At 45.4% G+C, this 15,824-nt stretch overlaps 1 protein-coding gene across 1 annotated transcript in view; it reads left to right on the plus strand.

Moving 5' to 3' along the window:
- Positions 1–15,824, plus strand: part of ISM1 (isthmin 1) — a 193,511-nt gene that overhangs the window by 157,200 nt on the left and 20,487 nt on the right. The window contains exon 5 of the mRNA XM_085612696.1: positions 12,645–12,734. Coding sequence (XP_085468822.1) covers positions 12,645–12,734 — 90 coding nt within the window. The remainder of the gene's footprint in view (positions 1–12,644; positions 12,735–15,824) is intronic.

The raw sequence follows: 15,824 nt of genomic DNA on the forward strand, positions 1-15,824 counted from the left end.
GACAGGTGGGGTTGGGAGTGTGCTGTGAATGTGGTGGTTGTCAGAAGAATGGCACACACTGGGGCTTGCCCTTCAGACTCACTGGTCTGTCTGGGGATCATCTGGGCGTGTTCACCTCTTCTGGGAGTCGTTTTTATCTCAGGACAGTTGTTAATGCAGCACCTACATCCTTTGCAGCCCAACTTTCCCTGCAATGTTTTTTTGCAGACATGCCAAGTAGTTGCGTACTTTGCATTTATTAATCTTGGACTATGGTGTGTAGTGACTTGTTCAGCCAGTCACATTGCGGTCTGGTGTAAATATCCTACTGTCTTTGAAGTGGCTCATTGCTGAGGATAACAGCCAACAATCTTTCTCCTATTGCCCACCACCTTGCCCGTGTTGCACAAATGGCACAAGTCTACCCATTACTCTTAAAAAATCTATATTTTACAATGATTCTGTTGGGATGGAGACTGTTTCTTGTATAACTCTGTTGAGCGTATGCCCCTGCCCTGAGTATATCAAATTCCTAGCTCAAACGGCTCAAAAATTACTAAAAAAGAAGGCCCTTTGCAAAGGTTGACTGGTCACCTTTCTGTTGCTTATTGCAATGTTAGGGTGTTAAACTGGTACGTATGAGGTGCAACCAATGTGACAGTGTTAAGTTTAAAAATGTCCACCATGGAAATCACCATCCTAACCATCCCGGGGGATGGGGTCCCCGGGGCTACAAGTGGCCCGGGAGGGGGGCCACACGCCCCTCTCCCCAAAATATAATAAAATAAAATAAAAAAAGGCCGGCCCCGGGGGATGGGGTCCCCGGGGCCATAAATGGCTTAAGGAGGGGGGCCACGCGGCTCCTTCCCGAATTATCCATTAAAAACAATTAATTAGGGGGCAGGCCCTGGGGAATGGGGTCCCCAGGGCCAAAAAATTAGAAAAAGGGGGGCTACCCTTCTTAAAAAAAAAAAAAAAAAGAAAAGACTGGCATCGCGCCGGAGGCCACGCCCCCTTCTTGCCGCACTCTGCAAACGCCCCCTGGCGCGTTTGCAGATGGGGAACGAATTCCCTTGGAATACTGGGGGATCCTGGGGCCCAACTAGCCCACCAGGTACCTCCAGTAAGCGCCACGGAGCTTACTTGAGGTACCTGGTGGACTAGTTGGCTAGTTGGCCCCTAGGGACCCTCGGAATTGAGGAGGAATTAATTTTCCAACTTAAAATGCGCCACAGGGCGCGCATCCTCCCTATGGATCCTCCGAGGCCATAGATATATATGTACTTTTAAATGTCATTTTCTCAGGAACTACTGAACGGATTTACACCATTTAAGCAAAAGGCACGATTCTGAACTGAGGACTACCTCTTTGCCAAATTTGGTGTAATTCCGTTCAGCAGTTCGGGCTGTAGCTGCGGCTAAAGGTCCTATGGGAAATTGCAGGGGGAAAACACGTTTTGGGACCCCCCTTTTTTCTCAGCCCCCGCTACACGAATTATTCCGAGACTTTCAGGATAGGAGTAGACCGGAGCTGGCCAAACGTTTTGAAAATTTCGCGAAGATTTGTCAACAGGTGCCAAAGTTATTCCAAATAGAATGTTGCGGATTTCCTATGGAAAATAGGAAGAGAGGCGGTGGCCGACCATTAGGTAAGTGTTTTTTTTTATCTTTTTCGTCACTACCCACATCCCTCCCCCACCCACACCCCAGGTCTGGTAGCAGCCGCTACTGTTGGTTATATACCTTGCATAGACACATTTGGTGAATTGTGACTGATTTCTAGGTTGTTTTATTACACAAAAGGGAGATTTCCTTAGATTGACCATAAGATTCAGAGAATTGCTTTGCTCACAATACTGTCACTCAAGCCTCACAGATAGTCCTGGAAACATCACACAGAAGCATGTTCTGCAAACATGAAATTGTTCCAAGTAAGCCAACTTGGCAGCTATGTCTGGTGAATGCCGGGTCGGCCAGCTTCAACAAAGCCTTCAGGGCTGGTCCGGTGCTGATTTTGGAATACATTACGATGGTTACTGCCCGTCCGCTGTCTCCCCCACTAAACCATACACAGCTTCTTGAGAAGATGGACGATATACAGATGCTGAATCAACATGACTCAAAGTACATGTTAGTCAAAAGCTGAGTTGTGCATAAAGCTAACTGTGCTGCAGCACTTCCCTCCCAGGGCCTCCCACATGAACATGTGTATTGTTCAGCAATTACATTTATAGGGCACTTTAGACCCTTGAAAAGGCACTGGGGTTCTTTTTGTGGTTGTGGTGCTATATTGTGCCATTCATTTTGGACGATGAGTAATAGTTCAGTGGAATGAATGCGGACTTTGATTCTCTGCTTCAGTCGGATAAAAATAAACCTCCGCAGGCACCTTCTTTCTCAGTGGCATAGCCGGCAACTCAACAGTCCCTCCTGTAGAGCTGTCAACACTTGTTTAAGTTAAGTACTCTGTATGCATAGGTCTGCCTATGCACAGTGCTTTCGGTACACTGTGGTATCAGTGAAAAGATTGGAAAGTGTGAAGGGTAGAAGAAAGGTATATGGGTGATCACTTACATTAGACTCGTATCCAAGGGAGACAAAATGATGGCTGCAGAAACCAAACATGGGCTCAGTGCATGGAACTCCGGCCTTTTAATAAAAATAGAATTCGAAAGACTTATTTTGTGACTGTGACCACTTGGGCACCGTAATGCTCACCAAGGAGGAGTAGATTGTATTTTAATCCTGGGCTACTTCACTCACATACAGAATATCCCTGTGTGCAATAGTTCTTACTTTTTTTCCCAAGCACATCTATATTATGCGTCACTTCTGCTAGTAAATATTGACTCCTTTTGGAACTCTTTTGGAAGGAGTGATTGACATTGCCTTAAAATATTTATGTGGAGTTCTTTTACCAGCACTTATTTGGTTCTCCAAATGTTTTCTTTTCAAAATATGCTTTCTTTGGTTTTTAAAAGGCTGTTATTTCCAAGTGCTTGGCAGGCTCTGGGTTGAATGGTCTGTAAGAGAACCCTAACATAACACTATAATGTATTCTGCTTATTGCGCATTTCAATATATAGATCATTAACCACTGAAACACGTATTGATAGGAGTAAACTTGTATAGACCGAAGTTCAAATTCCTTCAGTTCAAATTCCTTCAATTCAAGAATATTAACTCTGCGAGTAAGAGAAAGGCAAGAGTAGACTTTAAAATATATGCTTTACTATGAGCATGAGAGGCTCAAAAGTAATGTTGCAGTATTTCTTAGCACTGAAATGGCTTTGAATGCATGGCAATGCGTTAATAATGTCTACCGAGACTCAGGGATAGGAAATCTGTAGAAACCAGAACCCCACTATATACATAATAGGACTCTGGGCTCTATATCTGCATACATCCCAAAAACCCACACCAAAAGGCACTTTTACTAACTTTTCATGCAACGCATTGCAGCTACCAAAGTTGAACAGCACCACATATGTTAAATATGGCAATGTTTTCCTCTCTCTCGACAAAGGTTCTCTTAACCCGTGTCCGCCATGGTGTGGGCGTTCTAAAGGGTGGGCGGGGCTGCGTCGGCCAACGGTCGTGCGCAGCACCTCGAAGGTAGTGCACGGAACGAGTTAAGACAGCCAAGTGCCTAAGCACACACCCTAGCACCATCATGCTAAACAGTGCAGCACTCAAGCAAAGTTGGGAAAAATGAGGAGAGTTTTAAATCTTGCTCCACAATTATGCCTGCCACCTGGAGGCATATGTTTTTGGTGCCAATCCCTGCTTACTAATATTAGTAGATAGGAATTTGTGTCAAAACCCATGGGTGGTTGCAGAGGAATACCCATGTACCATCCCTGGAGTGACCCCATGATGCAAAGTATATGCACATAGCTCTACTTGGCGTTACTTTGTCCAATTTTTCAATACAAATCCTAAATTTTGGCAAAAAGTAAATAAGTAAATACTATCACAACACTTTGCCCTGGGTTTACGTTACAAAAGTACCGCAAACCTGGTACATAGGGTTAGTAAATCTGGGCCCAAGGATTTGTAACCTCCTTTTAGCCCTTGATGAGTAGTAAGATATTATCACACTTCCTAACTGCAACTACTCTCTAACGTTTGTTTTTTATTTTAAAATCAAATTATCTCTCTCTCTATATATACCATTCCTGAGGCTTGAGCCGGGAGTTGGAGGCGAAGAGAGAGCGCTACATTGCCAGTGAGACTTACTGCTATTTTTATTGCTAATTTATTAGTGTTTTTACAACTGAACTAATACTTGTGCATTTTTAATCATTTTAATCATTTTATTCTGGGGCCATTAGAAAACGGGGTTATCAGGCTGCTTGTGGGCTGAATTATCGTTTTAATCGGTTTTTAGCCTAAAACAGCATTTTATTAACACGAGGGTTACCTGCAAACAGCCAGTTTCGGCGCGGCCGCCATCTTGGGTGTAGCGTGGGGAGCAGTCTAGCGTCTGGCTCCCACGCGCTATATTTATAGCGATGGCGCGAACGCGCAGCGGATGCGCGCAGCGGGCGTGCCGCCGGCGCGCCAAAGGCGCGCCAAATGCAAGCCCATCTGCGCCCGTCCGCGCCTGTCCCGTGCCCAGTGCCACATCCCCTGTATCTTCTGTTGCTTGCAAACTGGTCCGGATTGTCTACTCACAGAGAGAACTATTGAGCATAAGAGGTAGAGGGAGAAATCCTAAGTGCAGGGAGTGGGCATTTAATGCAGAGTTGCCTCCACAATCAGGAAGTTGTATCATGTGCAAATCTAGATTACCTACACTGCTATGTTTAGCACCCTACAAGGATAAAGTCTTGGAACGTTGTCACTTAAAGGCACAAGCCCCGGCATGTAAGTGTGCACTGTTAAATGCTAGGTCCCTGACTAAACATAGCACGGAATGCGCTCATTTTATTGAGGATGATAACATCCAAGTAACATTCATAACAGAGTCCTGGTCTGATGAGGCCTCAGGCCCGGATCTGTTGAAAGCAACACCGCCAGGTTATGTGTGCTACGTACTAAACCGGGGCGAAGGCAAAAAAGGGGGAGGGCTGGCTATAATTTACCCAAGCTCTTTTAAGGCAAGCTTTCACCCTATAGCCAATGAAGGGTGTGAAGCACTGGCCTTTAAGTTTTACTTGTCAAGCCACCACACTTTTAAAGGCATCTTACTTTATAGACCCCCGAGGAATAAGCAGATTTTTGAGGCAGCTATTGGTCACCTACTGGAGGATTGTATCGGTCAGAGTTTCTATACAATCTTGGGAGACTTTAACTATTATCTGGAAATGCCCGCAAACCCTGAGACTGCCATTCTTTTAGATATTATGAATAGCGTGGAACTCACACAACGAGTTATGGCTCCCACTCATTTGGCTGGCCAGACGCTGGACGGTGTTTTTTCTAACCACCGGGGTCTGCAGGTCTCAGAAGTCAGGCCTTTGATCTGGACAGATCATTCGGCCATCCTGTTTGACCTGACCAGTCAGGGACACACTTTAGGTGAGTCTAAGGGAAAGAAGCAGATTGAGGTCCGTCCCTGGAACAGATTGAATACAGGGGAGCTTCAAGATCTCCTCTCGGCCACCCTGACTCCTGCAAATCTAGAAGCAGAGGAAGGGGCAATATCCTATACAAGTTGGGTTAATGCTGCCTGCAACAAACTGGCTCCATCTAGGATCATTAGACCTAAGAGACTTACCCCATCAGCTCCATGGTTCTCAGAAGAACTGAAACAAGGTAAACTTACCTGTAAACGATTAGAGCGAGTCTGGAGGAAAGAATACAAGGAAGCCGACAGAGGGGCATATAGGAAAGGGTTAGCAAACTACAAACACTTGCTATTTGCGACTAAATAAAAGTTTTTTATTAATAAAATTGAGCTGGCGAAAGACTCAGCGAAAACCCTTTTTAAAACAGTTTTAGACCTGTCACACCCTCGTCCGGTCCAACTGCAACCGAGCTTTGAACTCTGTGAAGGGATCGCATCCTTCTTTTTGAACAAAGTGGATGTGATTTTTTCGGCCTTGAATGGTTCCCCATCTGAGGGAAGTGATGGGGGGGGGCGGAAAGTTCATCTTGGCCCAAATGTAGTCCTTGAGAAATTTGAGCCTCTTCCTCTGGAACTAGTTCGCACTTTACTGGACACAGCAAGATCCGGATCACCTTACGACCCCTGTCCGGTGTCCATTGCAAAGGCAATTGCTGAACCTCTAAGTAAAGCCCTGACTCTAGTTTTTAACACAATGATCGAGACCGGATGTTTTCCCAGGCCCTGGAAAAAGGCCTCTATTCTACCCCTGCTCAAAATCCTAACCTAGATGCCCTGGAACCCGCTAATTTTCGCCCCATATCTAGGCTCCCACTACCAGCCAAAATGGTGGAAAAAGCCCTAAACACTCAACTGGCCGCCTTTCTTCTTAAATCTCAGACACTAGATGACACACAATATGGTTTCAGAAGCGGCCACAGCACAGAATCGGCACTTCTGAAAACCACGGATGAAATTAGAAGAGCGGTAGATTCTGGAGGAAGGGCAGCCCTGATCTTATTAGATCTCTCTGCGGCCTTCGACACGGTCCACCATCAGCGTTTGTTGGACCGGCTCTGGGCATGCGGGATTCAGGGCAAGGCCTGGAGCCTCATTAAATCTTTTCTCATTGAGAGATCTCAGGTAGTTTCCATGGGTGAGTTTTGCTCTAATCCATTTGTCCTACCCTGCGGAGTTCCACAGGGCTCATCCTTGAGCCCGACCCTGTATAATATCCATGTGTCATCATTGGCCCCCATTATTAAGACCCTGGGTTTTCACTTAACATCCTATGCTGATGATACGCAAATTGTGGTATCCGTGCAGCAAGGCCAGGAGGACAGCTTGGCAATCAGATTCCATGACTGCATGATGGCAGTGAGTCTCTGGATGGCGGAAAACTGCCTGAAGCTGAATTCTGACAAAACTGAGGGCATGGTGTTTGGAAATTCTCCAACCTTTTGGAATTCTAAATGGTGGCCGGTCAGTATGGGAAATTTCCCAGCCCCAGCTCCAAAAGTAAAAAACCTGGGAGTAATGGTGGATGACAAGCTGAACTTGGGGGCCCAAATCAATTCAGTCTCTTCATCGACATCCTTCGTTCTGCGGACCGTGAGAAAAATCTTGCCTTTCTTGCCTACAGATGGCCAGAAAACAGTGGTCTCTGCCTTGGTGATGTCCAAATTAGACTATTGTAATAGTCTCTATCTTAACATCCAGGAGCGTTGTCTGAAGAAATTGCAGAGGCTGCAAAATGCAGCAGCCAGATTATTGTCCGGGATCCCTAAATTTGCACCCATATCGAAGGAAATTCAGAAACTGCACTGGCTTCCAGTCAGGAAAAGGATTCTCTTTAAAACATTATGCACTGCTTTTAAGGCTCTCCATGCGACCGGACCTGTCTATTTGCAAGAACACCTAAAATGGTATATACCATCTAGAGACCTCCGGTCTCGGGGAGCGAAACTTGCCTCTATCCCCAAGGTAAAAAAACAATCTTGGGGAGGCAGAAGATTTGTAGTAGGGGCAGCAAAAGCCTGGAATGCCCTTCCGGCACAACTCAGAAACCTGTCAGATCTGCTGTCCTTTAGAAGGGCATTAAAAACATGGTTATTTACCCTCTAAATGCTCGTGCTTCACTCCGCTCGTTGGTAAACGTGGCTTCTTAAGTTGTTGGTAACAGCGCCAGGACACCCTAGGGTAACCGTTGCGCTTTATAAATTATTTAACATAACATAACATAACATAACATAATATATATATACACATACGTATATACATATATCCCAAACAAAGTCTAAATAGTAATGCGCTCTCAGGAACAAAACTCGGCAGACTCCAATTAGTAGCAAGGGGATTTATTAAACTTCATAAACCCTCCGTGACGCGTTTCGACCCAAGATGGTGTGATCAAGACCATCTTGGGTCGAAACGCATCACAGAGGGTTTATGAAGTTTAATAAACCCCCTTGCTACTAATTGGAGTTTGCTGAGTTTTGTTCCTGAGAGCGCGTTACTATTTAGACTTTGTTTGGGATTTGCATGCCGGTCTATCTCCGCCGGCAAACGCGCCACCCCCATGGGCTCAAGTTTCCAGAATGAGTTTCTTTTTCTGGATATCTATTTTTAGAACTGGGGGTCTCTAGTTGGCAGAGGTAGGTACCTTTGACCAAATAGGGACCCTTGCTTCTAGTCAGGGTAAGGGCGTACACTCCTAAAATAACCCCTGCTCACCCCCTTGGTAGCTTGGCACGAGCAGACAGACTTCTCTCATGGGCAGTGTGTAAAGCATTTGTGAACATATACAGTAACCCAGTGTCAACACTACAGAGGTTTTATATCAAAAATAAGTATTCTTTATATAGACTTATCACAAGATCACAAATGATAAAAATCCACTATACTGTACTTTAAAAATGGTTCTCTTAAGATGGTAAATGCGACACTTTAAGTTCAATGTACCTTTGGATGCGTAACGCTATACAACGAAAGTGTTGCAGGGAAGGTGATGCGTCTGTTCCTTACACGCAAGAACGGTGATGCCTCGGGTCCCTACTGATGCGTAGGGGATGCGTTGGTTCTTCTCGGCGTGGGGAGGTGATGTGTCTGTTTCTTACTGCGCTTCCGTGGCGATGCGACCAGCAGTGCTGTGATGCGATGAAGATCCGGTGCAATGAAACAAAAATGGCGTCTTCTTCTTGATGCTACACGATGCGTGCATGCCCGGTGGCCGTGTGGCGACTCAACGATTCTTCTGAGCCGCGACAGGCCCTGCGACATGCTTCTCCGGTGATGCGATGGCGTCTGATGCAACACTCTTCTTTGGTGATGCGAGACGCGATGCAACAGCTGCAGCGGCGACACCCTTCTTCAGTGATGTGGCGGCGGCGACACGCTTCTCCGATGATGCGACAGCGTCTGATGCGATGGCGACACTCTTCTCCGGCGATGCGAGGTGCTTCTGTGAGGTGAAGTGGCAGCGGCGACACCATTCTCCAGTGATGCGACGACAGCGGCAGCGACACGCTTCTTCTTCGTGAGTCACGCTTCCAGCTCCTTGCAACACACAGTCCCGCAGAAGTCCCAAAACCACAGCAGGCACTTCAAATGATCTATTGGGGAGCTGGTGGGTGAAGACTGTTGTCCCTGAGACTTCAGCAGGCGGCAAGCTCTATCTCAAGCCCCCTGAGACTTCAGCAGGAGGCTAGCTCTATTTCAAGCCCTTGGAGTTTCTTTACAAGTTGATTTTGAAAGTAGCACAAAGTCCTTTCTCCTTTCTTTGGGAGTCAGGCAACCACTGCAGGCCAATCCCCGAACAGCACTCAGCTAGGGATAGTCTCTTCCTCGGTTTCTCTGGTTCCTCTCCTCAGCAAAGGTTCTTCTTGTTTCCCAAAAATGATCTAAAGTTCTGGGGTCTGGGTCCCCCTTTTTATACTCATTTTCTCTTTTTTCTCTGATGGCAGAGAGGTTCTGGTCAGTCCTGGAGCACTCTGTTGACAAGACTCCTTCTTTCCTTTCACAGTGTACGCCAGGGACATCAGACGCACCACAGGAGGTGGAGCCAGCATTGCGGAGGGAAGGCACAGCCCCAGGTGCAACTCCTCCTACCCATCTACATGCAGATCTCTCTATTCAGCCCTGTGCTGACTCACCCGGTCTCCTGGAATCACCCGGTCTCCTGGAATCACCCGGTCTCCTGGTATCCCCCAGCCCCTGTCAGTCAAACTCCAGACAAGGAATACACAACCTAGCAGAGGCAGGCTTGGATAGTTAGGCAAGAAAATACCTACTTTCTAAATGTGGTATTTTCAAAAACAGAATGTTAAAACCAACTTCACTAAAAGATGTATTTTATCATTCTGAGTTCAGGCATACTAAACTCGAATTTCTACCTAGTTCCCTGAGTCAGTTAGGATTATAAGATGTAATAATCAAACTGCCCATTCTGGCCTATGGGGAACAGGTAGCCTTGCAATAGTGAAAAAAACTAAAATGGCTGTAATTCACTATTAGGACATGCCACACACACCAGGGCATGTCCTACCTTATACTTACAATGCACCCTGCCCTTGGGCTTACCATAGGGGTGTCTGATATGAAGAAAGGGGACGATTTAAGGACTGCCAAGTGGGTGCACTTGGCCAGTCAACATGGCAGTACCAGACTGCACACAGGCTCTGCAATGGCTGACCTGAGACACACTTTTACAGGCTGCTTCTGTGGGTGGCACAACCAGTGATGCAAGCCCACCAGCAGCATTTGGTTTACAGCCCTGGGCACACTCAGTGCACTGTACTAGGGTCTGACAAGTAAACCAAACCAGCCAATCATGGAGTCACTAATCCATACATCAATTTACAACTTGAAAGTTTTGGGGTGCTCCATCAAGCGGAGGCTGAGAAAAAGGGGGGGGGGTCGCAAAACGCATTTTCCCCATGCAATTTTCCATAGGGATTTTTGACACAGCGACAGCCCGTCCCGCTGAACAGAATTACACCACAATTTGGCAGAAAGGTAGCTGTTGGTCCAGAAAGCATCCTTTTTGGTAATTGGTGTAAATCCATCTAGTAGTTTTTGAAATATAAAGGGAAAACCAAATTTGGATATAAAGTGACGTGAACCCTCCAAGGATCTGACAGTCCCTGTGCTGAAATCTGATTGGCTGCCAACACTTCAACCAGGAAATGTTGGCAGTCATCTTGAGACTTGGCTTCAGCCAAGTCCTTGAAAAAACATTTTTTAAAAGAAAAGGGTTCACGGTAGGAACACTGACCCCCTAGCTCTGGTCCTGAAGTTCCCCTAGGTCCCCTTGGGGCAAAAAAGCATTTTTTTAAAAAACAATTGCAGCAAGAGTCATGCTGGATCCACTGCTTCCACTGAAAATAAAAAATTTAAAAAGAAGTTTGGGCTGCCGCTCTTCTCTACTGTTTAGCCCCGGGGTGGGCCAGGTCCCAGGGGCATACAGGATTGAAAAAAGGAGAGGGGAGCACACCCCCTCCCCGAGACTCTTTTAAGCATCTCCCTGGGGATTTTATAATATAATAGAGGGGGGCCACGCGGACTCCCATCATGGGCTCTTTTGAGCCCCGAGGACCACCATCTTCCTGGGGCCTATGATATAATTAAAACTAGGAGGGGGCTGTGTGCCCCCCCCCTTGGGCCATATACGGCCCCAGGGACCACCACCTCCCTGGTGCCAGCCTGCGCAGATAAAAACCATAGATATGGCACTTGGAATTGCAACCCCCCAGACCCCTTCCCCCCCCATTGGCGAACTCTTGCTATGTCCCGGGGTGCCCACCCCAGGACATAGCTGTTTGCTTTAGGCTGTGAGCACCCGCCAAGCAAACAGTCCGGTTCCAGAGGGCGGGAGCAGTCAAAGTGCTCCCTGCCGCTGAAAGTGGAGGTTTCATCTCTTTCCCTGCCCCAGACTTGCGGGTAGGGAAAGAGATGAAATTATTGCTCCTGCATGGAGGAAGCTGCCTTTACAGCGGCTCCCTCTGTGCAGCAGCAATGCCAGGCTCCAGCAGGCGGTGGGGAGCCGGCTGGGACCGCAGGGGCCTTGAGGCTTCCCCTGCAGTCCTGGGGGAAAGAAGCAAGCATCAAGAGGCAGAATAAAGGTCAGAAATGAGCATCAAGAGGCAGAAAAAAGGACAGAAATGAGCAGCAAGAGGCAGAAAAAAGGTAAGAAATGAGCAGCAAGAGACAGAATAAAGGTCAGAAACAAGCAGCAAGAGGCAGAAAAAAGGTCAGAAATTAGCAGAAAGAGGCAGAATAAAGGTCAGAAACTAGCAGAAAGGCAAGATAAAGGTAAGAAATGAGCAGAAAGAGGCAGAATAAAGGTCAGAAACTAGCAGAAAGAAGCAAAATAAATGTCAGAAACATGCAGAAAGACAATTGGTCAGCAATGAGCAGAAAGAGGCAAACTATGGGTGAGAAATGAGCAGGAAGAGGCAGACTAGAGGTCAGAAACAAGCAGCAAGAGGCAGAATAAAGGTCATCAAAGAGCACAAAGAGGCAAGATAAAGGTCAGAAACTAGCAGAAAAGGCAAAATGTCATAAATGAGCAGAAAGAGGCAAAATAGATATCAGACACGAGCAGAAAGAGGCAAAATAAATGTCCGAAATGTGCAGAAAGAGGAAAAATAAAGGTCAGCAACGAGCAGAAAAAGGAATAATAAAGGTCCGAAGTGAGCAGAAAAATAGCACAAGCAGAACCCTCTCAGCACTCATGCACCCACTCACAGAACAACTCATACTCTCGCACCGACTCACAGATCTATTGAGAGACTCGCGCACCAATTTTAGTACAGTAGTCACAAAATGTCCCACAATCAGTATGGAGTTTTACAGCAAACAGTTAAGCAAATAATGTAAAGCATTTGCAGTGTATTCACAGATTGTCAGATTCACTAGAGGAAAAATGTAGGACAACAAAAAAAAGGCAAGGTAGGTTCCGCCACTTCCCTCATTGCCATCACTGAGTTGAATATGAAACAGGACAGTGGAAGAAAACTTTCGGAAACATATTTTTTTCTATTGATTTTCTATGTCGTCATCAGTTTCTTGTTCTCCTTTATTATAATCTCAATATGCTTTACAATTTGTATCATAGGGATTGAAGACACCTTTAGAACTGCTGCTACAGAAGTGAGCCTGCTGGCAGGAACCGAAAGCTTCAATGCCACAAAACTCTTTGGACTTGGTAAGTTATTGCCATTTGGAATTGCTCAATTATAAAGTAATGATTTGGCTACAGTATGGAGACTCCAGTTTCAGACTCCTACACCAAAAAGAACTAGCAACCCTGAATCCACCTAAATAAAAAAAAACACTGATGATTTGTTCAACAGTACATGGTTTAGTGGCCTTGGGCATAAAAAACCCATGTACACCTCTGGAATGTTTACTATGAACATGTGTGATCAATGACTTGAAAAACACATGGTAAAAAGACCTGTGCTGTTTTTCTGTGTAATTTATTGAGCTCCTTAGAGCTTTCTAAAGGTTCCTTATGGGAAGTCCGGGAAAGTAATGCCTACTATGGACTCTATCTCAACCATATATATATATGTGTGTGTGCACTGTAATTAAGGGTACGTTCAGGCTCTGTTCATGTAGAAGTGTATTTATTTGGCTTTCATCCCACTTGCTGCACGGTTAGCACCTGGACAAACATAGTAACTCAAACAGAGGGATGATAAAGTCTTTCTCTTCCTCCTAAATGACTCTCAGTTCCCAAGTAAAATGAACATACCATACACCTTCCAAGAAAGGTCCCACATGCTGTTGCATTAAGATCTTCTTTTCATATGAGACGAGTCATCAGGGCATCAACGGACGAGGTTAGGCTGGCAATAATTGAGGCGCGGAATTCTGTGGCGTACGAATATAGGGGTTTGATAACCACGGGAAGGACACTCATTATTGCTAATGCCCAATTTCCTTGAACATGGCATTCTTCAATATGTCTTTCCTTTTGAATTCTGTGGATGGCAACGATTACGTTTTCTGTTTTGGGGACATTAGCTGTTGCAGGTCGCCTATATATGCAATGTCCCATATTTCAGCAGATGTAAGTCTTTGAAACTGAATGCTGGTCACTTACGATCAGAGAAGTATTTTCACCACTTATTTCTAACACTGTTCATTTTACTTGCATGGTTTTTTCTTACATTTCTGTCCAAGTCTGATTTTGTTGGAAAAGTACTTGCCTTTCCTTGGTGACCTCTGTGCTTAGGTTGGGTGCATGGTTTACTCACTGCTAGAACATTTTTCGCTGATGCTTTGAAAGGTTGGACAACAAAGTTGATGTCACCGTGCTGATTGATGACGGGGATTTCACCAGCCCCCGCAAAGCTTTGGTCTCCCCTTCGATATCTCTTCCATTGTGTGGCCTCCTTGACATTTGTTTTATTTACGCCACACTTTAACCTCCCGCGCAAGGGAGCCCAGAACTGGCGGCCTCCCTGGATTTGGACCAGAAGATGGGGAGCTCAGACAGCCGATAACCCCACTGGGGGGCTTCCAGTTTACGTCTCTTTGACCTTTGCAAAGATTTGATAAGGATGATGAAAGCGCACTGCCAGTTGTCACTGCAGGGACTGGAACAGCACTTGAACTAAGCAAACCTGCCTCTTCTCACTGAGCACACATCACACGGGATCTGTCGCTTTATTGACTGTTTCATCTCCAGCAGTGAGACGACCCCCTTCTGCCAAGTGTGCGCGTGCTCGCGAGGCTACATTTATTGGCATCACTTGTAACAATAATGTATGATCTCTTACAACTCGGAGTGTGTCGATCATCTATGTATAGTGGATTGTGGACGTAACCAAGTGGGAATGATGTGTGACCCATGATTATTTTGGTGTGGTGTAAATGTGAAATAAGAATTAGCGCGTTATTTTATCTGGTGGTTGGTTATCCGACCAGCCCCTTAATGCTAGCTTAAAGAATGCATTTGTTCGTGTGTGCGTGTGAACCTCGTACGTCACACGCACACAGCCAGCGCGTTCCTTTCGTTATTTTTAGTAACGTTTTCGAGGAAAGGAGGCTGTAGCAGAAGGAATTAGATGTCTGTACGTGGTTGGTGTATGGAAAATAGTTTAACAGTGAAACAACTATGAGCGCGCGTACAATTTGTATAGCTTTTCCGAATCCAAGAATGGTTTTAGTTGTGTGTGGGCAGTTTTCTGAGTGACGCGCAGAACATTCAGACTTATTTTAACTGCGTGGGGTATTTTTTTTTTTGGGGGGGGGGGGGGGGGGGTGAACATTTTCGGAGCTAGTGAATTCGGTGTCCTTGTCTCTTCGGGAGGTTTCTGCTTATGACCTGCGCACAAGGCTGTTAACTCCCTATTATCTGTGAAGTACACGCACACAACAGATACTCTAAATTTATTTCTGTTCTAGTTCCTTATTTTGCAGATTTTGAAGTTTGCAATGTGCATCTCATGCACGCACAGATATTTCTTTCTTCCTCCACTCCTACACACAGTCGTTCTATTTATTTTATAGTCTTGTCATACAGTTTTGAGGACGAGGTGTGATCCTTTGTCTTTGAGGCAGTTTGTGAAGGAAGAATCCATGTGTCTTACAAATAAGCCAAGATATGTCAGAAATTCGGTAATAGCAGCACCTGTTACTTACTGTGCTCAGGAGCGGCAGAAGCAAAGTATGAAGCACTAGACAAAAAATAATTATTGTGTGTAAGAATACTGCACGTATGTATGTGAAACATTTCCAACCAGTGTTCATGGACAGTACACGTAAATATGTCAAAGCTTGTAATGAGTCCCTGGTCTGTGAGTTGGGCTTTCTCGCTTCACATTGGGGCTTCTGCTTTCGGCCGAGGCTTGCTCTGTTTAATTCACTGGGAGGAGGTTGAGAATTTACACAAATAAGTTACGCCCTTTCAAATGCTTGGTCAATTTGGGTAGCAGTTTACTTGGCCAAACCAATTAAAGTGTCACTGGGAGGAGGTTAAGAATTTATACAAATAAGTTACGCCCTTTCAAATATTGGTCAATTTGGGTAGCAGTTTACTTGGCCAAACCAATTAAAGTGTCACTGGTGGTCTAGTAAGTAACTTGCCTCAGAATCTTTCACACGTAGTGAAAGAATTTAAGGTGTACTGCGTAAAAAAGCATGTACTTCACCAGAGTTTGACACATTTTCCTTATCGTTCAACATCACATTATCATTTTTATTGTCTTTTCTGAATGACCTGCAAAGTAATTTTTTTTCTTCAATATTCTATTTTTGACCAATGCAGAATCCTCTTTTTGCAACA

The sequence above is a fragment of the Triturus cristatus genome, chromosome 6 (assembly GCF_964204655.1).
Source record: "Triturus cristatus chromosome 6, aTriCri1.1, whole genome shotgun sequence".
Classification (NCBI taxonomy): Eukaryota; Metazoa; Chordata; class Amphibia; order Caudata; family Salamandridae; genus Triturus; species Triturus cristatus.